Below are 27,981 nucleotides of genomic sequence, written 5' to 3'. Positions count from 1 at the left end.
AAGGTAGTTTCCAAATTGCACTTAACTCAGTTCAATTACCAATATAAATGATTTTTTAAAGGTGGTTTCGCTAGTCTGATAAAGGCAAGTATTTGCCTAGCCTTCCGGACCACTTAGTAGAGATTATTTTCTCGGTAAATAAAAAATAAGTCGGAAATAATTAGACATCCGTTATGTCAAACCACTGAACAAACAAATATGGATACGAAAGTCCCAATGTGTCTGGTGTGAAAGAAGAGATCAAAGTTACCTCCCGCGCCTCGTAACGGATGGATAAAAACATCTTATTAAATAATTGTTAATTGATTAATAAGTTCCTTTATTTGCTTCACTGAGACCAATAAATAGATAGTCCTATACCTCTTGGATCAGTATTTAGTGCTCTGGTCGAAGGAATCAGCGGGTATAAGGTAGGCACTCTGATTTGTTCTTGTATTTTGTACATCTTCGTCGTGTTCCTGTTGCTGCTTCTGTTGCTGTTTCTGATTCTGCCGTTGTTGTTGCTGCTGTTTGCCGTCGTGGGATATTGGTCCGTTCCGCATTTCCTCTTCTCTTCCCTCCTTTCATTTTTCATTTTTAGTCTCCTTATAAAAACAGAAATTCTAGTACACTGTAAAAACATTTCCTAGTTTAAGCATTTTTCATCAACTTAAGGTTTCATGTGTCAAGCTCTTTTAAAAAAGTTTGTTTCGTTGCTGAGAAATCGTTTGTACTAGGACCGATTCTTTTTAACTCAAATAACATATAAAGGTACATTTAATTGTATTTTCCCTCTCCTCATCATCATCGTTTACTAATTACCTTTACTAATAACTTTCTCACCTTCACCGTCATCATTATACCATTGATTGTACCACCGTACCATCATATGATCATCTTCAGATATTCTTTGTTAACTCGAACGATTTATCATCGCGTCATTATCACCCTTATGATAATTATTATCATCATCATAATCACGATCATCATTATCATAATTACCATCCTTCATCGCCAACACTTTTATCATCCTCTCATTCATCGTCACCATCGTCTTCTTTACCACCATCGTTATCTTCACTACCATTACCACCGTCATCGTCATTAAGACTGAGAACAATACTTATTTACTGTGGGTTTTTTCTTCCCAGAACGAATATCAACATGCCTTCACCTTCCAATATGTCTATTGTTAGTGTGATATTTTGCATGATCTCATTCTTTCTCTACATATGGTAACAGAACTGAAATTTTGCTATTTCTAGAATAGATAAAAACACCTCTTTACCTAGGAAGTAATACTTTTCTATTTCAGACCATATGTCATTCCATAGAGTATCATTTCTTTGTTTAATGGTTGCGCATGAGAAGACACATGAATATAGATACAACTCAAACAAAGAATCTTATTCTCGAGAGAATGACACGTGGTCTGAAATGGGAAAACATTACGCCCAAGGTAAAGAGGTCTATTTGAAAAAAAAAATCATAGTCCAGAGAAAAAAGACAGACAGACAGTCATTAAAGAAAGAGAGAGAGGGTGAGTGAATATTTCCTGACCGTATTCTCTATTGATTTCCACCTCCGGTTAATTTTCAATTCTTGGCGGTCGCTAATCAAAACATTATGAAGTTGACAGTTTTCTCGATTTTTTAATGCTTTGCAAACATTCATTTGATGAAAATCCTGGCAAGGATGACACATCATTTTAGGTTACTTAACCGAGATAGACTAATTAGACACCTGTCTCCTGGCAATAAATACGTTTAGAGTATTTTAGAAAATCGATAAAACTAAGTTATACCCTGGTAATAACTAGAGCTGTAAGAGTAGCCTGCTTAGCGGCTCTTGGGAGGGGATGGGGGTGGGGAATGGGGATGCGGAAAGGGGAGGAGGATCCATTCCTCTCTTCCAAGATCAGCTCAGTACGCAGGCTACCGTAAGGGCGGAAACAGAAATATTTACCTGAGAAGAATACCACTCAAATACCAAAAGCTCGAGTCATTTTGAAATAAATTTTACTATATGGTTCTGACCGAACGCAATTTATTTTATGACGTTTAGCTTTTCTCATTTACGTTGTTTTTGTATTTTCAGCCACGCACAACACTGTCCGATCTCTCTCCCCCAAGACGTGTCACTTGATTCACCGTGTCTCAAGCAGCGTGAAGAATCCCTCGCTAAGCAACGCAGCATGTTTGGGATCCGGGAACCTACGCCTGAAATGCCGTTTTCACGTCTGGATATTACTCTTGATGAATATCCTACACTTCTTAAGACAAATCCATTCCTTGGTTTTCACGCAAAAATTTACGCATCCATGGCAACGTTGAGTAAAACTTTGTTGAAGGTTTATTTGAACAGGACGTTGTTGCTGCCTGGGATAATGAGACTGCAAGAGTTTGGTCCTTTGACACACTTCTTTAAAACAGCAATGGAGAAGTATTTCGATGTGAGTAGTTTGAACACACCTTTTTCTGGTCGTAAACCTTTTTATCTTGGGCGTAAAGGTTTCCCATTTCAAACCACGTGTCATTTCCTAGCTTATTATTACTTTGTTTAACGGCCGTTGCGCATGAGAAGACGCATGAATGTTATCTTTGCTCTATAATTTGTCCGATTTTGTTGGTTAGCTTTTACACGGATATATGGTAGAGTGCAAACAATTAATCCGTGAAACACCAATTGCTAAATAGTACAAAATAGTGCTAATTAAACGATAGAAAACAATGGAATTTGCATGAAATTGTGCTATTTAGTATTACTAAAGTTTCACGGTTATATTGTTAGCACTCTATTCACTCTACCTATTATATTACAGGGCTACGTAGAACTACCTTCCAAAGTCGAGCCATTTCAATCAGACATGACAAAATGGATCTCTGATGACCAGTTTGCTGAACAGCGATTGGCTGGCGTTAATCCAATGACATTACAGAAAGTCACATTCTACAAGAAAAGTACGTATAAAACGGTTATACAAAATTCCAAATCTTAAAAGTTAGTTCTTGAAACTCAATTCTAATTCCGTCATATTACGCCGGTTTATGGACCTTATCACACTGCAGCCATGTTTATCCTCATGAGAATAATAACCTTTGTTTCACCCGCATAAACTCATTCTCAAACTCTTGTATGCGAGGTTACGCGTGGTAGAATCTATTGTTCCAACCAACATGGCTGCCGCGTGAAAAAGACCCATACTGCATCTTGTTTGCAAAAGTACATTCACAATTGTTTTTGTATATTCGGAGAAAAAAAACATTTATTTTTTCTTTATTAAAAACTTTCCCGATCTCTTGGAATTTCTAGGAATGGTGAACCAGGCCACTCACGCATGCGCAAACGTTTTTCTTCTAGTGTTTGGTATTAGCCATCCTAGGTTAAGAAAAAATCCGAGTTGAGCTATTGTGGGCCTATTTTAGGGGACAATTTTTTCAAGATGGCGGCTATTTCGTAATGGCTAATAAATAGAGCTAGTTATTTAATAGATAATTAGAGGCACGCAGCATTCGTAGGTATAATGCAGGCAGCTGAGGGCGTAGCCCGAATTATACCTACGAATGCTGCGTGCCGAAGTGATTATCTAGTATAATTATCGTTCTTATCAAAATCCAATTGTTTTCTTTCTAGCTTGTTTATCATAGAAACAAAGCCAATAATGAATGAACGAAATATGTCTGAATTTCCTCTATGCATTCGTTGGGATAATTCAGACTGAAAACAATGGATTTCGATAAGATCAGTAATTATTTACATTGCTCAAGCGCTGCTAATAATTATAGAACAGTCCCCAGTTTACAAGCATGGTCCTCCTTCACGTGACCAAAAACCTCATCCCACTCCCTCTTGTTTTCGTTTCATTTTGTTCCACGATCAATTCGTTTTGTGTTACTCAAAGTTACTCGGCTCGTTTTATGATTCTAGTCTTATTTATTCTACTTAGTCGGTAAAAACTGGAATAAGCTGAAGGAAAAGTTGAACCCTAACTTCAACGTAGAGGAAGCAGTTCATAATGCACTAGGGAGAAAGCTGGAGGGAAAACCTTTGAAATGGGTAAGCATACTTTTTATACTGTCATTCCCTTGAGTATCATTTCTATGTTTAAAGGTTGCGCATGAGAAGACACATAAATACAGAAATAACTCAAAGAATTCGATTCCCAACAGTATAAAGTTCAAGGTAAAGGGTCTATTAATTTTACACCCAATTCCTAATTACTCGATATGGTCATTCTCCATAATGAACTCCCACGACACACTTTAATAAGTATAACACGACATACACCTAAATCCAAAATGGCGCACGGCCGGGTGATAACGAGGCATCCAGGGCAAAAATTTACAAATTTACAACATATTCTTCGATTGCACGTTACGTCATCGCGGCCATGTTGGTGCCATTTAACAAAAGATTTCTCATTAGCATCCATTGTTAACGGCACTACAATGGCCGCTATGTTTTTGTCTTTTAATTCTCTTGGGAATGCTTGCAACCCATCAATTCTTATAATTCGATGCTGCGAAATTGTTGTGTTCCTGAATGTGAGAAGGGAAGAAAGACAGAACAAGTGTATACTTTGCATTGACAACGTATTATTTCTTTGCATTTGGCCTGGGATGCAGTGTTTTCAAGTAATTTACTCGGTCGTGCGCGATTTTGGACTTAGGTGTATGGGCCAAGTAATATCACTTGCATAACGTCATTAGTGATATCAGTTCAGTGACTACCTTATTACATGAAATTTTCGCGACACGTTTGTTTAGCGATTTTATGGTTCGCGTTTTTCGCTTCATCTAAAATATCGTCAAAATTAACAAAAGATGCAGCGGCCGGTCTATATGACAACATTACTGACAACGAAGTTCTCACAATGTCCACAGGAATTTCGCGCCTGATTTTGTAAACGTTTCAGTGGTAATAAACGTATTCTTTCTTGATTATTGACATATTGTGAAGCACTTAATTTTTGCGTCATGTTATGTTCGCGACACTTAGTTTTCGCGTCATTTTAATTTCGCGATTTTTTTTATTGCGAAATTCGCGAAATTAAGGTGTCGCGAAAATTTCATGTAATAAGGTAATGTTTTGATCCGCGCAGATCATCAGGCGAGGATATCTCTTCGTTCTTCATCATCCTCTCAGTGACAACATGGAATCGATGCCAGATCTCACGGACAATGATCCTCAGAGGAGGATGTGGAAATACAAGTCACCTATTGCACTCTTCGTGATGGTGCCAGGGAAGGGTAACGTCATGACAGAACAACCACGTTTAATGCCTGTAGCCATTCAGATGGATTCAAAGCCAGGTGAGGAAACCATAGGACAAAGCTTAGATCATAGGTTATATCATGCAGTATACTACTGCAATAACGATATTATACCCCTTATGCATTGCGCAATATTTTATTGGGAAATTATGGTATATTATCATTAATATACCATATGATTCCCCAATATTATAGCGCGCAATTCATACGTTGACTACTACAATATACCATAGTTCCCAAATATTATAATGTACAATTCATACGTTACATCATTCAGTATAGAGGCTTTGCATCATCACGTGATGGAAGTCATGACATGAGGCAGGAACAATAGAATCTGGTCTAATCTGATTTACATGAGAAAGAATCCAGTTTACCAGGGGAAAAGACTCTATTGTTGTGCCCCTGTCATGGCTGCCATCACATGATGGTGCAAAGCCTCTATACTACTGCAATATGCTAATAGTTATACAGTATTAGAGAATGGAAATCACAATAATTATTAGCTTACTTTCCAAACGTTGTTAAAAATCCTTCCATATTTCGGGGGGGGGGGGGGGGGGAACCCAGTTGTGAAAAAAAAAATGATGATGCATGATGATGATTTTTTACATGTTGCGAAAATTTCTTCTTGTTGTCGAAGTCGTCGTTGCTGGAAGCCAAAAGCCAATTCTGAAAATTTAAATTACATAAAAAGTCTCAACATTAACTTTAATTTGAAGAAACTACAATGATTTCGGATGTGCGAGAGTGTTTCTCGAGTGTAACAACGATAAGCAGCAAGCAGAAGAAAACTAGACAAAATTGCTCACGTTACAAAACTTCAAAAGAAAGAACAGTAATATTAATTATTTATTTTCAAGCTATAAAGAATTTTTTGTTTCCTTCGAGTTTGATCTTTAAATTTCCCCAAGCAATGAGTAAACTTTTTAGCCTTTCTCGACGAGAACGAAGTTGAAACGGGCATGTTTTGTGTAGTTTTTTTAAAAAGCAAACTACATTGTTTTCCTTGCGGTAATATTTGCAATGAGTGTCCGTAAAAAAGAAAATCCAGCTGGCAACATTTAGGCTTCATTTTTAACCGTTTAAAAAATCAACATGGCTTTCTTTGTCAAAATTTTCAATAAATTAGTAATTTAAGTTAAAAGTCAGTTCCACCTAAAATATCGAGATAGGGCTTTCAAAATAGTTAGTTCCTTAGTTATGATATATATTAAAATGTCGAAGAATTCGGGAACCGTCTTGGAAATGGAGAGAAAAATTAGGTCTTTCTTTTTTATCAACTCACCTTATCGACGTTCAGGCAGCAAATGCGCGTTTTCCACATGTGGCATCGATCTGATTATATATTTGGAAGCCAGATAAATGCCAACGGGATTGATAAGCCAATAGGAAAGCATTTCACAGCTGATGATTTTATAATCAACCAATAGGAAACGAGATATTTTGTCAATCAATGATTGCACGTTTTCATTTCCCGCCATTTCACGCGCTGAACGCGTGTTACATTGTTCGTCATTATCATTTTGTTAATTAATGCAGAGCAAAAGATTCACATTGCAATGATTCCCGATGATCCGTCTATAAGGTTGCTATCAATAGACGTCACTTCCGGTAATAGCTCTTTTTTGATGGCTTGTACAATCCTGGAGGTTGTTTTGATCTCTTGTTTTCTGGTTTGATGTCGTTGATATAGTCAAATACAATAGTTTGAGAACTTATTTTGATATGTTTTGACTTAGCATCCGCTAGTTGCCCCCCAGTCAACCGCTTGTTTGCCCCCCAGTAAGCTCCAAAAAGTCACGTGATTGAGGGTAAGCAATCGTTTTTTTCAGAGTGCTAAAATTTGCTGGGTTTCAAAAATCAAAATTTCTTCAAAAATCCGTCAAATTATAAATTCTAAAACCTATCAAATTAAAAATAACAATACATATAAATCAATTAATAATATTATTATCTAAATATATATAATGATATTCAATTTATAAAATTATAAATTCATACAATTTTTTTGATGTGCTTATTACAATTTAGTATAATTTAAGACCTGAATATAGAGTTTCTCGAGCTGTGATTGGTCGAGCGACCGGTGATTCTGAGACGATAATCACAGCTGGAGCGGTGATTACAAGGTTTTCCAAAGTTTTCCCAGATCGGAAGTAATACTAAAACGTTTTTTTATCCTGAATTTCGACTTTTCTCCGATATTCAAGTCTAAAATTGTACTAAAAAGATTATTCCCCTCAGGCTCCGTGATGGTGATATTTACCTCTCCGCACGAAAACTCGCTGCTCGGTAAATATTCCACCGATAATCACTTCGCCTCCGGCGAATAATTGTTAAATATTTTTCCAAGTATCACAAGTCTTCACACCAAATGATGGCGATCTCTGGATGCTAGCTAAACTAAACGTCCAGTTGACCGACCTGTTATGCAGTCAGATCGTTGAACATCTAAGTAAAGTCCATTTGGTTTCTGAAGCCCTGTGCCTAAGCGTGGAGCGACAGTTATCTCAACGACACCCTCTGTACGAGATCATGAAGTATCACTGCCGTGGAGTGCTGACTACTAACACTATTGGAGGACCCACTCTGCTTAAACCGAATCTTCCTCTGGATAAACTGATGCCCTATGGATATAAAGGAGCGAATGAATTAACAAAAAGAACAGCTAGAATCTTGAACTGGAAAGATCTTGAATTTACAAGAAATATCAAGGTAAAGCTTTTTACACACAGATTACAACATGAATAAGGTATGGAAAATTCAAACAGTTCCCCGCAATATCTCAGCTAAACCTATCAAGCCAAAATTCAAATTCAATTTGTGAGTTAGCCGTTTCCTGACTTTGATTAGACCAGAGGTTGTTTCAGGGTCTCGATAAGGTTTAAAGGTTATATTTCTAGAACGAAGTGCATTCTAATCTAGTATGGGTACAAACACCACTTCTATCATCTGTAGTGGTCTGGCGCATGCAAGTCCTCCTGCAAATAACACTATTGTTCACACATTGTAACAACCTTGACGGCGAACATTTTTATATTTTAATTTTGATTTCCCCAGAAAAGAGGTTTGACAAGCCGTCGTCGTCTTCCTTATTACCCTTACCGAGATGACGGTCAAATGATATTGAATGTTATTCGAGACATGGTCACAGAATACGTGAAGCTGTAAGTCAGGTTCCACTGCTAGTACCTGGTTGTACTTTCACCAGATTTAGACGTAATTAGGAGAAATAGTTTTTCGTTGTCTCTTGTAGGTACTATCAATCTAATAAGGAAGTAAGAAAAGATTCTGAACTGCAAATGTTTGTGAACGAGGTCTCGGCTGAAGGGTCTAGAACTGAAGGAGTAAACGGGAACGTAAGTGGGATTGCTTTTTTAAAAATAAAGTGAATGAATGTCTTAGCTTTATTGTTTCTGTTTCCATAGATACAGGGATTTCCCTCCCAAATTGGAACCAAAAGAAAACTGGTTGATACGTTTACCCAGATGATTTGGTTGATGTCCGCTCAGCACGCGGCTATTAGTTATCCTGTGGCAGATTACGGTGCATACTCCCCTAACATACCCATGAAGCTGTACGATGACGAACGGGTGTCCCATACGACATACTCTGGCACGAGGTTACCTAATAGACTTCAAGCAGCGGTATGGCTGGGTCTTGTTTTACAGCAATCGAAAAAAAAAAAATGAAAATGAAAAGAAAGGAAAATAAAGGAAAGAATAAAAGGGAAACGAAACGAAAAGAAAAGGAGGGGAAAACAGAAAAAAGGGAGGTAAAGAAAAAAAGGAAGAGGAAGGGAAAGGAAAGAAAGGGAAGGGAAGGGAAAGGAGGTAGAAATAAGTAACTTTTATCTTTCATCAACAAATTATTCAAAAAGAGTATACGAAGGCACTGATACTGAGGGTGGTCGTTACTAGAACAAGGCAGATAATTCTGCTAAACATCCATTTGATGATTTTTACTTTTTCTCAGGCCCACGCATCCTTTGCTATGAGTCTCGCAACTTTTCGCTACGATCGTCTGTTTGACTACGGCGAGTATCTCGATGATCCAAAAGCCAGACAGATTCTTTATCATTACTTCTCTGTTTTGACTGAACAAGTAGAACCTCTGTTGAACGAGAGAAACAAGAAGAGATTTCGCGATGGTCACCTGACCTATCCTTATCTGTCACCAAGATGGATGCCCAATGGAATACAGTCTTGAGTTACCATAGCAACGAACGTGACGTCAGGATTCTACTGTTTTTTAAAGGGTTTCTCTGATTGGTCTAGAGAAGTAGTTGATCCTACTATTGAATAAGTTATGTCAGCAAACGGCTGGCAACGATTTAGGTCGGTAAAACACGTTTAGCAATAATAAGATAAATGGTTAAGAATATAATCCCTTTCCTTTGTGCATTTGATTATAATTGTCGACGTGTACTGTATTGACAATAAAAAGAGTTTGTTAACGATGTATTGCATAATCATACTTTCCATGGCAACATAGTTAATGGAGGGGAATGGTTAGGAAACCTATTGTTATCAGGTCTTTGTTCGCTTTTGATGTTGAAAAGGTCTTGACCATGCACAATGTTTGATTTATGCTCATCCGAAATTGCAAAACAAGTAAACATAAACTTTGTCTATGGGATTGTTGTAAGGAATATTCAAATATCTCTTATAAATCTTTAAGTATTTTGAACTAGTAGCCAAAAGAAAGATTTTGGTCTGTTCACTCAGCCATTGCCAACAATGGTAAAACAATGGTAAGACCAAGGATTGTGCACGTTCACGCTTGAAAAAAGCGAACAATTGCAAAGACCTATAACAAAAGGGTTTCCTAACCATTCCCCTCTATTAACTATGATGACAATAACAAACTGTGAAATTTTTTTCTTGAATAGAACAAAATTTTTCTTGAGTTTCGCCTAATATGACTCTGTGGTGTTTGTGACATTGGCAAAAATACGAAAAATACGAAACATAAGCACACAGACGCTCCCTTCCCGTTCCGCCCGGGTGAATGGTGCCCACACTATAACTACGCATGCGCAGTAATGCTAGACAGTCATTCAAATAATCAGCGTATTTCAATGAACGTTGCCAGTAGAAGAAGGTTGCGGTCGGCGAATGAGGTAAGTATGGTTAAATCAGTATTAGCTAGCTTATGTATCATCAAGTATTTTGGAAAGTTCAATTCCTTGGCTGGGTGTATGTACATGTGCGAGTTGATTTTATTGTTGATTCTCTTCCTTGAGGGATTTTACCGCATTCTCCGGTTTAGCTCATGCACTTTTTTCACAATTCCAATTCAATCTCAGGAGATATTATTCTCGATAGAGTTAACCTTTTATATCTTCTAGCCTTTCGCACTGTAATGCATAAATTGATTATTTATTTCTTTGGTTTTCCTTTATTTTTCTTGTCAGAAAAAGGCGTAGCATATAAGTAGAGTAAGGAAATTGTGTTTTGTCCAACGATAATCCCACCATAAGTAGACTTATAAACTCGGTGCTTTCGCTCTTTTATCAGTCTACACCAGAAGGATCCTCGAGGATTCACAGTCTGCACGTACTTCGTTAGTGAGCCCTTCGACAATACTTCCTGTACTGGTTCTGCATGAATTAAATAGCTGATTGGTAAAACATCATTCTTGATTTGAGTGATGCCTCTTTAAGTCGGCTTTCGGCCTTCATCAGTATAAAATCACAAGTCTAACTAAAAACTCATAAAAAATCATATTCAAAAATTATATTACTTTCACCTCGTACATATCTATCGATGGTTTTCAACCATTCCCAAGAGAATTAAATAACAAAAGACACGGCGGCCACGTTGGAGGATGTAACAAAAGAATTCATTGACAATTCTTTTGTTAAGTTCCTCCAACACGGCCGCCGTGAAAACCATCAACAGTCCTCCTGTGTGTAAGTCATTTTGTTTTAAATTCAGCTAGATGTTCTCAAAATAATAAGAGCAAGTAGTTTTATCTACATTGCGTACCGTCTTACTATTTTTGTACTCTCTTAAACTCAGTTGGCCCTTCAGGCAGGCACTTAGCAGCATATTAATAATAATAAAAAACAATAAGTAGCTTGCAAACGATTAGTTTTATTCCATGTCTTCTTTCTTTTATGAAGAAACTCTTTCATTAAAAATCAAAAATGTTAACATTAAATTTCAATAAATTGGCCCGACCAAGTTTCCAGAGGCTTAAATTTAATTTAAAATTAAACATGAGGGGCGAGTCACGTTAAAATGTCATGAATATTTTAAAAAAATTGGTTTAATTGTCCAATTATGAATCATAATTTAAAAAATAACACACTTTCACATTCATATAATATTATAATCTTTAAAATGCACATATAACCATATACTAAATAACAAATAATTCACGGAAGACGGGGAAAATTAAGTCAAACTAAAATTTCGATTTATTGTAAGCTTTTTATCAAGCGGAGCTCCTGGTTTTAGCTGCGATAATGTTGGAAGCATGAGAAAAGAAAAAAGAAAAACCAAAAAAGGAACATAACATACTCTAGTTAGCTTATAGTGTATGCTTTAAAGCTGAGAAATTAGATTTTGAGAGCAGAATGAAAGCGTTTATGTCGTTCCTTAGACTAATTTGCTATGTTCAGTATAAAACAAAATTAGTATGGAATGTAAATATATGCATGTTAGAAAAAACAAAAAAATAAAAACAAAGTTGATCATGACGAATAGTAGCTATTTGTCAGTATTAATTTGTTTGTCTTAAATGGTTTGGAGATATTCGTTTGTTCAAAGGCTATCGGGTGGATACAATGCTTGTATTCTCATTTCCATCTCATTTGTATGCATTCATAACTTCTGTTTTTAATACCTACGCTACAAGCTTACTAGAGTCACATGCTTCAAAAAAGTTGTAATTGAAAAAAAACTTTTTTTTGTAGATTAGCTGAGAAAAAGATGTCTTTGTATTCATTACTATTTGGTCTGCTGACTATCGCCTTGTTTCAATTCTGGTAAGCCTTTATATATCTATCTATATATATATTAACCCTTTTACCTCGGGGGTAATGTTTTCCCATTTCAGACAATTCAACGTGTCATTCTCTCGAGAAAAACATTCTTTGTTTGAGTTGTATCCATATTCAAAGAGCATAACTTCTTTGTTTAACGGTCGCGAATGAGAAGACACATGAATAAGGATATAACTCAAACAAAGAATCTTTTTCTCAAGAAAATTACTAGGGTTCTTTCTGGTCTGACAACAACACTGGACCAGTATAGAGGTTTTGCACCATCACATGACGGCAGCCATGTCAGATAGCAGGAACAATACAATCGTTTTCCACGAAAAATAAAGAAAGAAGTGTTTCAGTTTCATTCAACCCCTATATATATATATGCTTTAGTTTGAGTATCCCACACGATACACAACACATGTTACTCCCTACTATAAACAGTAGCCTCCGCTGCAGACGTCCTGCGGGGTTCGGTTCGGATCCGAACCGAACCCCGCAGGACGTCAGCAACGGAGGCTATATCAACAGCTCGTAAATAGCTCCTTACTCTAGTGCACCATTCGCTGTTTCAGTCAAGGGAACCAGTGTCCAATCTCTCTCCCCCAAGACGTGTCGCATGATTCACCGTGTCTCAAGCAGCGTGAAGAATCCCTCGCTAAGCAACGCAGCACTTATGGCATACATGAACCAACGCCTCAAATGCCGTTTTCACGTCTGGATATGTCAATCAGTGACTACCAGAACCTTCTTAAAAACCATCCATTTACAGGTTTTCACGCAGCCCTCTGGGGGCGCATAATTAACGGCACGAGAAAGCTGATCAGTGGATACATGGCTAAAGTTGCGCACCTGCCAAAGATTGTAAAAATGCCCGAGTATGCTCAATTGATGCAGATTAGGGGGTCCTTGGAGCCTTATTTTGATGTAAGTTTGCAGCAATTTAGTGTCAAAAGTAGAGTAAAAAGAATGAACGAATGAAAGTCATATTTAATGTTCCTTTTAAGATAACCGTTTAGTTAACGTGACATTCTCTTGAGTATTATACTATTTTTGCTTTGCTTACTGGTGACGCTTAGAAGATATATTGATGAAATCCTGACAACTAAAACTTATTCTCAAGGGAATGACACGTGTCTTGTTTTAAAAGGGTTACGTAGAACTGCCTTCCAAAGTCGAGCCATTTCAATCAGACATGACAAAATGGATCTCTGATGAACAGTTTGCTGAACAGCGATTGGCTGGCGTTAATCCAATGACATTACAGAAAGTCACATACTCCTCGCGAAGTAAGTTTTGTTCCGAAAATTCTCATTGTAGAATCTCATGAATTGTTATTTGTTCAAACCAGGAGGTGGGAGGGAGAAGCTCCCTATTCAAACCACAGATAGCCCAAGCTGGCTATGTGTTGGTTTATCGTTAAAATACAGTAAAAAATAAAATGCAAAAATTCACACAAATAAAGGTCTTACCTTGCGTCTTGAGTATTCCAATATACTCTGACATTTTTTGGGCTACCTGTGACATTTTTTCTCCGCAACTTTTCTGTGCATGAACTTGTCAAGAGAGCGATGAACGCCTGATCTATTATGAATGCAAAACCTAACACCACAGCACAAGTACAAAAAGTCGAGTATTCGAAGGTTTTAGCAACATTTATTGCTAAAGTTTGTTACCTTTTTTTCACCTTTTAACCAAATGTAGTTGGGATGAACTGGCTAGACCTCAGGAAGAAGCTTAACCTCAAGTTTAAATGGGACGAAGCTGTAAAAGGTGTTCTAGGAATATCACTGAGATCTGTGAGTAGTTGCATGGCTTCATGCTTTTCTAAAGATCCAATCCGAACTAAGTGGAAAAAATGGGGAAATGACGTTAAGTGCAAGGTTATGTACTAACGCTACACTGACCATGAACAATATCCTGGGAACCTGTGCGAACCCTGTTCAAAAAAAATCCTTTGTATAGAGAACAACAGCGCATGGTGTCAATTGTTTTTTCCATATTTCAGGCTATTCGTTGGGGGTATCTGTATGTGTTGTATCAGCCTTTGAACGATAACGTCCCATCGATGGAAGACCATACCGCAAGCGATCCTCACAGGAGAATGTGGGACTACAAGTCCCCCATAGCTCTCTTCGTATCCGTTCGTGGAAAATACTTCTTCTCGAAACGTCATCTCATGCCTTTGGCCATACAGATGGACTCCAAACAAGGTGAGCGAGTATTGCGTGACAGGAGCTTGATATTGCGTATTTCGTGACACGACTATTGCTAGTTTTCAATCATTCTCAAGGGAGTGAAATAACAAAAGATACGGCGGCCATCTTGGTTGATATGACAAAAGGATTCATTGACATTTCTTTTGTTCAATAGACCCTTTTCGAGTTCCAAATTACCGCTATGTTTTTTGATTACAGACTCATTTGCTCAGGCTAAGCCTCGATTTTGTGAAGAATATTCACGTGTTCCAGTCGAGGTCTGTCAAGTTTCAAAGTGTTCGTATTGTTGAACTTGTGCATTCTTTACTTTACCGTTGGTATTTGTGAGTAATTAGACACTTATTCGGGGCTAACCCTGAGCAAATGAGTCTGTAATCAAGAAACACAGCGGTAATTTGGAACTCGAAAAGGGTCTATAGTTCAACCAAGGTGACGACTATGATGTCAAGTGCAAACAAAATATTCGTGCTACTTACTAGTTTTATTTTTTCACAAGATGCTCAAGTCTTAACTCCGGCTGACGGCGATCTATGGATGTTGGCCAAAATCAACGTTCAGAATTCAGATGCGGCTGGCAGTCAAATGGTGGAACATCTCGCTAAAGTCCATTTACTTTCTGAAGCCCTGTGCCTAAGCGTGGAGCGACAGTTATCTCAACGACACCCTCTGTACGAGATCATGAAGTATCACTGTCGTGGAGTACTGACTACTAACACTTTTGGAGGACCCACTCTGCTTAAACCGAATCTTCCTCTGGATAAACTGATGCCCTATGGATATAAAGGAGCGAATGAATTAACAAAAAGAACAGCTAGAATCTTGAACTGGAAAGATCTTGAATTTACAAGAAATATCAAGGTAAAGCTTTTTACACACAGATTACAACATGAATAAGGTATGGAAAATTCAAACAGTTCCCCGCAATATCTCAGCTAAACCTATCAAGCCAAAATTCAAATTCAATTTGTGAGTTAGCCGTTTCCTGACTTTGATTAGACCAGAGGTTGTTTCAGGGTCTCGATAAGGTTTAAAGGTTATATTTCTAGAACGAAGTGCATTCTAATCTAGTATGGGTACAAACACCACTTCTATCATCTGTAGTGGTCTGGCGCATGCAAGTCCTCCTGCAAATAACACTATTGTTCACACATTGTAACAACCTTGACGGCGAACATTTTTATATTTTAATTTTGATTTCCCCAGAAAAGAGGTTTGACAAACCGTCATCATCTTCCTTATTACCCTTACCGAGATGACGGTCAAGTGATATTGAATGTTATTCGAGACATGGTCACAGAATACGTGAAGCTGTAAGTCAAGTTCCACTGCTAGTACCTGGTTGTACTTTCATCAGATTTAGACGTAATTAGGAGAAATAGTTTTAACCCCATCGTTGTTTCTCTTAGGTATTATCGTTATAATTATGACGTGAGGGAAGATTCTGAACTGCAGAATTTTGTGAACGAGGTCTCGGCTAAAGGAACTGGGGTCACTGGAGGAAAAGGAAATGTAACTATTGCTGCTTGTTATACTGTTAATGACTAAAAATAAATAAATAAAAAAAGGGAAACAAACAACAACAAAAAACAAACAAAAAAGAAAACATAAAAAGAGGCAAAAACTGAAACAAACAAACAAACAAACAAAGAAGAAAGGAAGAAAGGAAGGACTAGGAAGGTAAAAATAGAGAGAAAATTAACTGGTGGATATAAGAGGAAATGGAACTGCAAATTATGAAGTACAAACGACTGTATTTACATATATACATTTACGTGACTTCTATCGGAGATTGGAAAACTTTAAATATCAAGGGAAAAAAATTATTTTCAAACATACACTTATATGTGAACTGTGTAGTAGTATGGTTGCAGTATATATTTTTGTATGTGGACCTCTCTTTTCGGAGATATAAGCATTAGAAATATCGATATGCAAGGAGATGACGGCTTGGATTGTACTATTGTTTCTGTTTCCATAGCTACGTGGATTTCCCGCCAAACTTCGAACTCGGTCAGAACTGATTGATACGATAACCCAGATGATATGGACCATGTCTGCTCAACACTGTGTTGTCAACTACCCCTTATCCGACTATACTGCATATGTACCAAATATACCCCTGAAAATCTACGATGACGACAGGGTTCCCAATAACACTTTCTCCAGCGCAAGACTACCCGATAGATTCCAGTCTTTGGTAAGATAATATTTGTGATAAATATGTAAGATAGTAAGATAAGTTTAATAAGGAACGTGTAATACACAAGGGCTATATACACCAAATTCAAAAAAGGTTAAATCGTTAAGGTTAAATTATCGAAGCTAAGACGGAGGGGAATTTTGGGTAGTTGATATTCAGGGCATTTGGGTTTGTATTTGCAGACACAGTGCATGAAGATCTTTTTCAGATCCACAGTAGGCATTTAAAAAATTTATTCCGTTCAGTGATCAATCAACAAACTTTCTTTCCCTAGCTTCAAATGTCAAATGTCATGACCCTCTCAACGTTTCGCTACGATCGTCTGTTTGACTACGGCGAGCATCTCGATGATCCAAAAGCAAGACAGGTTCTTTATCGTTACTTCTCTGTTTTGACTGAACAAGTAGAACCTCTGTTGGACGAGAGAAACAAGGAGAGACTTCGCGATGGTCACCTGACTTATCCTTATCTGTTACCAAGATGGATGCCCAATGGAATACAGTCTTGAGTTACCATAGCAACGAAAGTGACGTCAGGATTCTAATGTTTTTAGGGCTTCTCTGATTGGTCAAGAAATCTAGTTGATGCTGCTATTGATTAAGTTGAAATGATTATGAGTTAAAATTTGTTTGAAGAAGTTAAAACTTAGTTGACAACAATAAAATAAATGGTTAAGAGCAAGAAGTTTTCTTTGTGTGTTTGATTATTATCGACATGAATTCTATTGACAATAAACATATTAACACGTGAAATAGATAGACATAATATTAGACACTAGTTCTAGTGTTATTCTCTATTTTTGCTATTGACAAGAAGACACTGGCTATTAGATTTATTCAGATTCAACTCCCCTCCGCAAAAGGTAAAAGTAATGTCTGTCTTAATTTTAATGCGATGAGAAATGATGCTTGCCTCGGGTTCCTGTTATATAAAGGGGCTAGGCGTTTTACTGCTCCCCCCCTGGATGGAATCTAGTTCATGGCACAAGTACTCCCTTTGCTTCCCCACCCCCAACACACACAAAGGTTAACCAAAGATGAGCTGCTGGTACCCATTTCTCCATCTGTGTGGAGATAAAGATGAACAATAAAGTAAAACATCTTACCACAAGATCTAACCTGCCGGCATTGAAGTTCATTGAAGATACAGTGAATGGATAAAGGACAAAGTCCCCGCCTCCCCCTCCCCACAAAGAAGAACTTTAAGAAGAGATAAGCGTATATATCTCGTGTACATTAGATTTGTTAGTACTATTGTATTATTATATAACTTGGAGTCTTCTATGGTATAACTTGGAGCCATTTCAAATACTATCCCTAACGTTTGGAAAAAATCATGTTCACAAATAGAATATATATTACGGTTAGCTATACAGTGCTGGTGTTTACACATCCACCACGATCACAGGCAGCCAAAGCAGCGTTCTTAGTATAATTCTTTATCATGCATCGAATTGTAAAAACAAATTCTTGCAGGGAGAACTCATCTGATGAAAAATACCTCGGAAGACGACAAAACCTTCATATACCGGTACGTTTACATCAAGATAAGTTTATTCACAACAATTTTTACAATTCAGAGTATTTAAAAGATATATATTTAGGCCTCAAGAACACTGCTTGGGCAGCCTGTGCCACGATATGGCTGAATCAGTTAGTAAAATGCTTTTGCTTCAGATACAAGAACGCATTTCAAAATAGATTTTTATTTTTTTCACACGAGTGGAACTCAGGAGGTCAACCCGAGACTAGTAACTTCAACGACAATGCTTTCTATCGCGACTTACAATGAAGATTTATTTGTTATTTTGAGTTGAACTATTTCATTAGAACTTTTCAAACATCACTGGAAGACAAGAGAAATAATACTCAAGGGAATGACACGCTGTCTGAATGAAAACCCATGATTAATAGGTCTACAGATTTTTGAAAATAAAAGGTGTGGTTGTTTTGCTACATGTTGAATATCAATCCCTAACTGCACTATGGGCAGTATGAATGTAATATATATGAATGCAATACGAATGCAATATGAATGCAATATAAATGCAATATATATAAATGCACTGCATGAATGTAATATGAATGCAATATAAATGCAATATATATAAATGCAACATGAATGCAATATGAATGCAATATGGATGCGATCAGAAAAGGTCACATCGATATGGAATTTTTCAAAACTTTTTCTGCACGTTTTTCTGGCATATTTTCTTTCTGTGCTGACATTACTTACACATGAATATAAAACATTTCTAGCTTAGTGAGCAACATCCATCAAAAACAAGTAGTTGCCTGTATACATTGTTTTCTTTTAGAGTAGTTCTAACTCCGTTGAGTGATTGACACTTGGATCGGTTGTGCCACTGTCAGTGTAAAATACTGCCGGTCTATAGCGCCGTTTTCTCCCCTCAAACGTGGACCAACATGGCGACATAGGGGATTTCTTCTGGACATTAGCCTGTCGAGGGCACACATAGCCCATAGTGATTCCAGCGAGAAGTTCAACGATACGATAAAGAGTCTGGAAAACCAGCCATGGCCATGGTTCTGGCTCTCTCTTGCTGGTGGAACGATACATGTCATAGACAACGAAAATGGAATAAAGCTGTAGCGCGCAGCTTATGAAGCCGAGGGCGGCTGTTAGGAAGGTGATTCGGACCAGCTTCGATAAACCAGGTTTCCGGGATGGGTTTTTGGCGATATTTTTAGCATTAACTGAACGTGTTCCCATTTTTGAGACTTGCCGCGCACTTTGATTCACGCGATGGATGATTTTCCTTCCCGTGTAGATGAACGACGTGGATAAAACGAGGCTAAACACGATGAAGAATGCTTGGCAGACAAGAGAAAGTGATCGCCAGTCGGCGTATAAAAAGACGACTATTTCAATCACCAAAGCTAAGGAAAAATGTATCATTACGATAGTCAAGAGGAATTTCCAATTCTGGACTTTTCGGGGGTAGAGTTTAAGCTTGACGACCTGAAGGAAGACTAGCTGTATGAACGAGAAAGCAGCAGTGAGGCACGGGAGACCCAGCCCGAACAGAATCCTGGTAAGTATGAAGGGACAGACAGACAACATGTGGCACTGAGGTGATTCGTACGGGTTTATGAAGAGGAACAACGCGCGCGAAGATCCCAACACAAAGATCATTGAACAGATGAAAATAGAAACAACGCGAGACCGCTTTTTTGATTCTCTGGCGACGTTCAGGACAGACCACAAGGAGTATAGAGCCAGTATTGTGAATAAACATCCCAGGCCGATCCAGTGGACGTCCCAGAACCATTCCCAAGTGACTGTTGCTGTATCCCATTCTGGGATCGGCTCTGCTGCTGAGTTGGGAAGAGATGCTTCTGGTTCTGATGTTGGTGATCGCTCTGGTTCTGCGGAAGAGAAGGGAATGTACTCGGGAGACGAGGACGGAGTACCACTCATTGAAACTTTGGGGTCTTAAAAAGAAAATAAGAATAATAATTATTAATACTCCAGTTTCAAATTATTTGCTGCTCAGGATTAGTCTCATTCATGTCTTCCACTGAAGATCCGTGAAATTTTAAAGTGCCTGCATTGTTGAAATTGTGCATTCTTTACTTTACTGATTTTTTTTTTATTATACTTAGTTCACTAAATGGGTTTTGGCCTCTATAATACAGATACCGAAGGGTCAGAAAAAAGTGTCCGCAATATAGAGGTGCCCTTAATATGAAGGTAGGGTCGATAAAATAAAGAATGTGAGGTGATTTTTGCCGCAGGACCAAAACATCTGTCTGTAAGATAGAGGTGTCCTTAAGGACGTTAGCGGTTAATGCGAAGTAAATGTCAATTTTCTGAATCTTTGCTAGTTGATAACAACATAAGTTGGAACAAAATAAGCAAAAGAAAAAAAAAAAAAAAAAAAAAAAAGTGGGTCATCGTGGAATCCTGTGAGTAAGAATAAAATGAATTAGAAGAGTCGATCATTTCGGCACCTATCGTGATATCGTGAGCGACGTGACGAGTCATCAAGTCGTGAAAACGAAAAATAATTCCAGTGAAAAAATTCCAAATTTTTGGTAAAAAAGGTATTAGAATGTTTGTAGCTAATGATCTGTTTTCAAATCGGTTGTTCTTCTGAAACCATAGTTGATATATGATGACACAGGAAAGTAAGAAAAAAAGGAGAAAAAATATAGACATTTTCAAGTGGTCTGTTGCATTCATTTCTAGAGGGCAATTTTTTTAGCGTGTGAAACACGGCGCTTTCGCTTTTCTACAAACATTTCTACAAAGTTTAGCAGCGACGTGATGCTAAAAAGATGTATACAGCTCTGCTGTTAAGGCTCCCTTACTCTCATGCAACTGTACAGTAGCTTGAAGAAGACAAACGAGGTCCACTGCATATGGTTTCAAGTCGATCCGCACGGGATAGCTTGATGGCTTGAATCAAAGAGGGAAGCTCTTTATATATCGATGCTTTACTGTGATTCTATCGTTAACCTGAAAAGAAATCAAATCAAATCCATATGTATATATATAATTAGAAAACTCATTAATAATTCATGAAGAAAACACAATAGAAATCATGACCATGAAGGTGATTTTATATCTGATAAAGATTCGTCTTCATTTGCATAAACTTTAACTTGGATTTTCTCTATCAAACTTGGTTCATTTCGTAAAAAAATCGGTACACAATGAGAACAAACATCATAAGTTTTCTAAGCCGTTCAATAATCTCGCAGATCGTGTTTTATCTGGTCTAAAACCACTCGGCTGCGCCTCGTGTTTTATACCCGATAAAACACTCCTGCTCGTTTATTAAACATTACATATAAATATATTGTTATGGAAAGTAAATCTCTAAGGTAATTTGATAGGAACACAAAAACAACTAACGAAGAGAGAAGATGAAACGATAACTAAAGTACAGTATCATCCAGAAGAGAATAAGGAGGTTAACTGCTAAGCAAATGTTGCCGTAATTAACAGCGTAATAAACAAGTTAAGCAATTTCCTAATTAATTAACAGAGAAAGGAAAAAATATATATATATACATATATATATACAAACTTGGAAAACAAACAGATCGCAGAGTCATGAAAAAAGATAGCTTTGGAATATTCCCACTGAGCCATGGATTTTTTTAGCTGCGTTCAAAAAATCCTACATAAATGGAATAAGTATTCAGTTTAGATTTTGTTCTGATCATTATGTAATTACGTGATTTCTAGCTTTCTTGTTGATTCTATTGCACGTTCTTATCAGTAACCATAGTTACTATCAAGACAGATTGACTCACCCTCATTATCAAACCTTACACTCTGGTATAGTTTAGTTCAATCAATGATTGATGACGCGCGCATTATTCGTGTTTATGCAATAATGGTTTTGGCTTAACTCGTACCTTTTTTACCAATGTCCTTAACTTCGTAATCTAATTGTGTTCTAAAGCTTTCGCTTTGCAAAACGTTAGGTTTAAATTTAACAGTGCAGGATTTTGAAAAAATTGTTTAGAAAGGCCCTCTTGTCGAGCACAAAAAATAACGAAGGAAAGAAAAAATACAAAATAATAATAATAATGATAATAATAATAATAATGATGATGATGATGATTATAATAATAAAAGTTCCAATGCTTAATATTTTAAGATAATGATAAACAAAAATAAAAAGAAAAACTATAGGACTTAAAGTTCATAATCTCAATGCCATAATAATAATAATAATAATAATAATAAAATTTATAATAACGTTAATAAAGAGATTATGAATATAAAATAACAAATATATGTACAAATTACTTATTTATCGATAAAAACATAAAAACATAACAACTTAATAATAATAATAATAATAATAATAATACGAAGCAAAGATCTTATGGGATACACAGTGGCAGCTGGCAATCTCGTACCCAGAGCCTGCGTTTCTTCCGGCCTGCGGTGACATGGTGGCTATGACGTAACATGCACATCAAGAATCGTTTGTTATGTAATTTATCAACCTTGTTCATTTTCGTACGCAGCTGTTTAATAGCACCCCCTGGGGGGAGGAGATTAATCGGGAATTTTGTTCTTTAATCTTAAAAGAACTTTGATCAGACAATCTTCAGCAATATCTAGATCGACTAAAACACTTGAAATACAGTCAAACTGTTGTCTTAAATACGATAATATTAATAACGTAAGATTCGAGTCAACTATGAAAGATTTCATGACAGGAAACCAAGGAAAGACTTTGTTTAAACAGAACGAAGCATAAAGCAGTGGTTGTTGAATGATATACTGGTTATAAAACTGAAACATTACAGAAAGAACGAAACACTTACCACACTAAAGTTACTGTAAGCCATTCACATTAAACCCTTCAACTACGATAGATTGTCACGATATGAGAAAGACTTCGAAGTTTGACTCACTTATTCGCTGGTTACAGATGAAAGATTTTAAAGTACGTTTGCTTCGCTGAAGTTTAACAATGCAGTTTCAAGTGTGGGTTTTAATTAGGTGAGAGTTCAATCACGTGAATAATGTACATTTACATATTTTGAGAGGAAATTGTTTTCAATAATGAGCAATAAAAATAATGGCAAAAAGCGCCAAAAACTAAAGTTTCGTATGAGTTTTGATTCCAATTTTCGTTTTGGGTTAACACTCAAAACCATTATTTTAACAGTTAGAAACTGATGTATTATGATAAATACATGTTTGAAGCGGTATTTTCAATTGTACAAAAATGTTTTGTTGCATTTGTGTTAGAATGTTGCTTTGTCAGGCTGAAGGCCTAAATTTCATTTTCGATTCAAATTTTTGCTTTGGGCTAACACTCTGATTCCACTTTCATCCGCTCCAAGTTCTGATTAGACTAAGAAGGCGAGAGAAAAGTAGCAAACAGTCGAAATATTGGATGGCAAGACATTTGGCATGAATTAATGAAATTAACAAATAAATGACTTAATTTAGGAATAGATTCTAATAATCGATGTATGAATGAATGAATGGGTGGATAGATAAAAAAAATGCTTTATTTTGGACGTGACTCGAAAATTTAATTTGAATCGTTTTCCGTTCTAGCCACGTACAAAAGAAAAAGACACTTTCAATTATGTATAAGATAATAGAATCTTTGTAAGGAAAATAGTTACTATTACAGCTGTAACAGTCAAAGTCAAACAAAAGAAAAACTTAAAATAAACCTTTTCGGCGCAATGTTTTCCCATTTAAGACCACTTGTCATTCTCTTGAGAATAAGATTCTTCGTTTAAGCTGTATCCATATTCACATGTCTTCTCATGTGCAGTCGGTAAAGAAAAGGAAAAGAAATGATATTCTAGGCAATGACACGTGGTCTGAAATATATGGGAAAAGATTATGCCAAAGCTAAAAAGGTCTTTTGGTGTCTTCTACTATGCATTATTTATGAACAGTTTTGAACAAAGCAATACTGTTGTTAATTGAACATCGGCTCGCATTTCTCATGGCAGCCTCTATCACATACCCCCCCCCCCCCCACGGGTTTCTTGAGGCCGTACTTGCTAGATTACATTATTTTGAGTTAGTTGTTGTGTTTTACTTTATTTTAATTAAAATGGCAAAAATCAAATCAAATGTAAAAATTATTATGCTCTATTTACTATTTTAACAGAACGTGTACATGACCGGCGTTATCTTTAACTCTCACGTACTACCAAGAATAGCTGGTCTGCACCTGCACTTGACAGAGAAAAAAGACCGGGTGCAGGCTACGCCAAGATACGCCGCGATGCCGTACGAATTGTCCTTCTTATTGAAATTCGTATTTCTTCATGAGAATATTAAGACAATTGGTGCTTGATGAAAAAATTAAAGCTCTCTCCAGGACCTTATTTAAAAAAGCAATAATCGAGAATATCTTGAATATATATTGATCATTGAATATCCTCATAACTTATTATTATTATTATTATTTATTTATGTATATATTTTTCTCTCTGCTTATTTGATACTTAAATTAGTGCCAAAAATATTATATCAATAATAAACACTATACTTTGTGCCATCTAACTTAAAGTTATCTTTTTTAAAATTATTTTATCTTCTGTTTTTACCTGTTGTTATTACGGACAACCTGTACAGAGACCGGGGGGGGGGGGGCTTTAGCCCCCCCCCCACTTTTTGTGAAATTTTCAATACATTTTCACTAAACTCAGCCCCCCCACCTTGCCATACAATGACATTATTGAGCCCCCCCAATCAAAAAACTGCTCCGCCGTCCCTGCTGTACCGTCTTTTCATTTACCTGCCTTAGTATATATATGATTAACAACTGTGTTTACATATTATTTAGATTTGTCAAATTATCTATTTTGTATATATACAAACACATACTGTAAATCCCGATAAGAGTGGTACAATAAAGCTGTTGTTGCTAATTAACTGAACAAAAGAAAGTGTGCAGGGGATTCTGGTAGCGTTGGGTTCAAAACACGTCACGGTCATGCAAACGTCCAGTAATGAACTATGGAGCATTCTATGCGTAACAACTCCCACTTTTGATTCCATTGCTAGTCTACTGTAACTTTTTTAAATATTTTTTTTTACCCTCTTGTAATATTTTCGACTTCACTAGCGTCTGCATATAGGCGCTTTATAAATACTCATTATTAATTTTTGTTTCTGAGAATCTTTTCATTGGATCACCAAGTTCAAGTGCAAGAACTTCTCACATATATATGGAATCAGGAACTGACTCGTGAAAACACTTACAATTACTTCTTCTGTGAATTAAGGGAGTCTTAAGGGTTATTAAGAGTGTGAAGAGGAGAATTACAATTACGAAGTATATTATGCACTCAGTTTGCACTTGAAGATGTATTGCTTTGACATATTCAATGATAATCGAACAAGGACGATTCTCCTGAAAATGTACTACTTCGCTACTGAATCTTCGAGGTGATCAGAAACCTATTCTACTTAATTTGTGAATCTAACTATAGTATTTCTTCCACTTCGCTAGTGAATCATTCGAGGTAATCACAAAGCGCGAAGCAGAAGCCAATATTTGGATAACGAATTTGACCCTTCCCTCTGAAGTTTTTAATCAATGCTAAGAAATTTCGAGAAAAAACATTGCAAAGTGTATTTTGGTTCAGTAAGTGCTTTTATTTCCTTTTTGTATATTAGTTTTAATTATGCATTGTAAAGAACTGGTTTCCCAATAATTGTGTATATCCAATTAAGTTATTATTATTTATAATAATAACAATCTTGAAAGGAAGCAAAGTAGTCTACACGATACTAGATTTCTAAGGCCCCGTTATCACGCATTCGAATATTTTTGAAAACGATTTTTTTTCATTGCGGATTGGCCTTTTCGAAAACGGATATGTGTGGACGGGCGTAAACATACATACATACATCCTTCCTTCCTTTTAACAAACACACCAGTGGCCTCTTCCGTGAGGTTCCCTCCACACACACTACCACTACATTCTATATTTACAGCATACAACACTCAACTCACATGTTGATTTTTACGGGGGGAGGAAACGAAAACGCTAAGTGTGAACGACAGTGTTAAAAAGAAAGAAAAAAACAGAATAAAGGTATCTGTTTTCTTAAACTAATATTCGGATACGCGGGCCTAAGAGAATATATCGCTATATTTATGCAGTATTACTTACCATTCAATCACTCACTTCAGCGAAAACAGCATTTTCCAAATAAACGCTCAACCGACTTCCACCGCGGAGATGGTTCCACTTCATTCTACTGCCAGCAATTAATCACTGCGGCATAGATGGCCATTACCGTCTAATGAATCATATATGATTAATGTTGATTTGAAACTACATTAACAATGAGACGTTAAGAAAGATGTTCAGTTACTTCAACACGACAAATAACAAGTGCTTTACCTAGCTACAAAGTTCTTTTTCAGACAGCGAAATTCTTTAGATTTCGACTCTGCTTTTACAAACTTCATTTGAATATTTTCTCGCTCTGTCATGTCATATAAGAGACTGGCTGCGTTTAAAATAATAAGCCAGGAAAATCAACGTGTGGTGAAAGTGCACGATAAACGTGTATTTAACTAAATAAAAGTAAATCGAAATATTAAAACGTTTGGGAAACGAAGGGTGGCAAAATTGAACTAACGTACGTTTTTGTAATCACTCGTATACACTTTTAATATGCAACACACGTACATTTTCGTTACGAGTATGATTCATACTCATCATTAAGCGTCTAGTCTATAAATAGAGCTGCTCTTCCTCGTAAAACACTAGGAAACCCAATATTACTCAACGAATCTCAAAACTGTTTAAAAAATCTCGGAATTGATAAAAATCTAACTGATTTTATAATCACAAGTATATATTTTTGTAACACTCGTACGTTTTCGTAGCGAGGATGTTTAATAGTCATCAACTTCTCGTCTATAAGTAGGGGTGTTCTTCCTTGTAAAATACCAGTGATAAATCAATATATTTCAAGACACCCAATATTACCCAAAGAATCTCAGAACTGGTTAAGAAATCTCAGAACTGTTAAAAACCTTACTGATTAAAGTTTGCAGAACAGTGTTGATGAAGATGCTTCGGCGGGTGAAAAAAAGCACTCAAGTGCTTGTCTTCATTCTCAACTGACAGCAATTTATAAATATCTTCTAGAAAGTGGCTTTTTTTGGTAATATCTATGTTTTTTTTCACTGATTATGACTAGAGGCTATCAGTTGGGACTGCGTTGGTGTATTGAATCACCGTCTAAAAACGTTTCTAATAACACTAAAGCTTGATTTTACATTTAACAAAATCGTTCTTACACAAAACAAATTTCTCTCAGGATAAAATAGTTTCGTACTGAATGCAAAGAGAAATAAAACTGCTGTAAAAATGGCCGCAATAAGATGTGATTTCATCTGCCGACCAGACTTTATATGTACAGAAAAACCTCTATTATCAAGTGACCGCTTAATAGAGGTTGGTCGCTTAATAGAGGTATAAATTACTGCACAAAACCCTCTTTGAAACTTTGACAACTTGTCGCTCAATAGAGGTTGGTCGCTTAATAGAGGTATAAATTACTGCACAAAACCCTCTTTGGGACTTGGAGAACTGGCCGCTAAATAGAGGTTGGTAGCCTAACTAAGGTTGTAATATATTTTGGCCTAGAGTCATGGGTTGTAGTTCAGAAAGACAGCGTTGGTAAGTTGAAGTGAAAGTTTTCTCTTGTCTATTACTTTTAAGGTGCTTGTCAATCGATTTGCCGGCTCAATACCTCGCCCCCTCCCCTCGGGGGAATTACACTACTCATACTATACACCCCCTCCCCCTCCCCCCGATT

The 27,981-nt window shown here is 36.7% G+C and overlaps 3 protein-coding genes across 5 annotated transcripts; 2 read left to right on the top strand and 1 right to left on the bottom strand.

Moving 5' to 3' along the window:
- Positions 1-55: 55 nt before the first annotated feature.
- LOC148909963 (polyunsaturated fatty acid 5-lipoxygenase-like) lies at positions 56-9,714 on the top strand. Of its 2 annotated transcripts, XM_089033049.1 has the most exons (11): positions 56-410; positions 1,131-1,214; positions 2,077-2,431; positions 2,801-2,939; positions 3,926-4,035; positions 5,081-5,291; positions 7,609-7,970; positions 8,316-8,422; positions 8,512-8,614; positions 8,684-8,902; positions 9,231-9,714. In XM_089033049.1, exons 2-11 carry the CDS (start codon positions 1,144-1,146, stop codon positions 9,462-9,464), a joined length of 1,911 nt encoding a protein of 636 aa, XP_088889175.1. In that variant the 5' UTR covers positions 56-410; positions 1,131-1,143; the 3' UTR covers positions 9,465-9,714. The 2 variants fall into 2 exon arrangements, with proteins under 2 accessions (XP_088889175.1, XP_088889176.1); XM_089033050.1 differs by lacking the exon at positions 1,131-1,214.
- Positions 9,715-10,330: 616 nt separating this feature from the next.
- LOC116308077 (polyunsaturated fatty acid 5-lipoxygenase) lies at positions 10,331-17,352 on the top strand. Its single transcript, XM_089033048.1, has 11 exons — positions 10,331-10,377; positions 12,178-12,249; positions 12,825-13,176; positions 13,400-13,538; positions 13,954-14,048; positions 14,258-14,462; positions 14,965-15,326; positions 15,672-15,778; positions 15,875-15,977; positions 16,447-16,665; positions 16,943-17,352. The coding sequence occupies exons 1-11, from the start codon at positions 10,373-10,375 to the stop codon at positions 17,174-17,176; spliced, it is 1,893 nt and encodes a 630-aa protein (XP_088889174.1). The 5' UTR covers positions 10,331-10,372; the 3' UTR covers positions 17,177-17,352.
- Positions 17,353-18,357: 1,005 nt separating this feature from the next.
- Positions 18,358-27,949, bottom strand: LOC116308085 (uncharacterized). Of its 2 annotated transcripts, none has more exons than XM_031718447.2 (3): positions 26,319-27,949; positions 21,006-21,153; positions 18,358-20,126 (listed from the first exon to the last, which is right to left on the bottom strand). In XM_031718447.2, the coding sequence occupies exon 3, from the start codon at positions 20,110-20,112 to the stop codon at positions 18,985-18,987; it is 1,128 nt and encodes a 375-aa protein (XP_031574307.1). In that variant the 5' UTR covers positions 20,113-20,126; positions 21,006-21,153; positions 26,319-27,949; the 3' UTR covers positions 18,358-18,984. The 2 variants fall into 2 exon arrangements, with proteins under 2 accessions (XP_031574307.1, XP_031574306.1); XM_031718446.2 differs by lacking the exon at positions 26,319-27,949 and adding an exon at positions 22,986-23,116.
- Between the last annotated feature and the right edge of the window lie 32 nt (positions 27,950-27,981).

Source organism: Actinia tenebrosa, unplaced genomic scaffold (assembly GCF_029948245.1).
Source record: "Actinia tenebrosa isolate PJP-AT-01 unplaced genomic scaffold, QUT_ActTen_1.0 PGA_scaffold1__47_contigs__length_23844297, whole genome shotgun sequence".
Taxonomy (NCBI): domain Eukaryota; kingdom Metazoa; phylum Cnidaria; class Anthozoa; order Actiniaria; family Actiniidae; genus Actinia; species Actinia tenebrosa.
The sequence above is the reverse complement of the archived record's forward strand: the minus strand, read 5'-3'. Positions and strand labels throughout refer to the sequence as shown.

What these genes read in the sequence shown, in the direction of transcription:
- LOC148909963 (XM_089033049.1), top strand. Translation starts at nt 1,144, where the DNA reads ATGCCTTCACCTTCCAATATGTCTATTGTTAGTGTGATATTTTGCATG. An exon ending in CTGAAGGAGTAAACGGGAAC is followed by an intron (nt 8,615 to 8,683) that starts GTAAGTGGGATT and finishes CTGTTTCCATAG; the next exon opens with ATACAGGGATTTCCCTCCCA. An exon ending in CTAATAGACTTCAAGCAGCG is followed by an intron (nt 8,903 to 9,230) that starts GTATGGCTGGGT and finishes ACTTTTTCTCAG; the next exon opens with GCCCACGCATCCTTTGCTAT.
- LOC116308077 (XM_089033048.1), top strand. An exon ending in GTCACAGAATACGTGAAGCT is followed by an intron (nt 15,779 to 15,874) that starts GTAAGTCAAGTT and finishes TGTTTCTCTTAG; the next exon opens with GTATTATCGTTATAATTATG. An exon ending in CCGATAGATTCCAGTCTTTG is followed by an intron (nt 16,666 to 16,942) that starts GTAAGATAATAT and finishes TTCTTTCCCTAG; the next exon opens with CTTCAAATGTCAAATGTCAT.
- LOC116308085 (XM_031718447.2), bottom strand. Translation starts at nt 20,112, where the DNA reads ATGAGTGGTACTCCGTCCTCGTCTCCCGAGTACATTCCCTTCTCTTCC.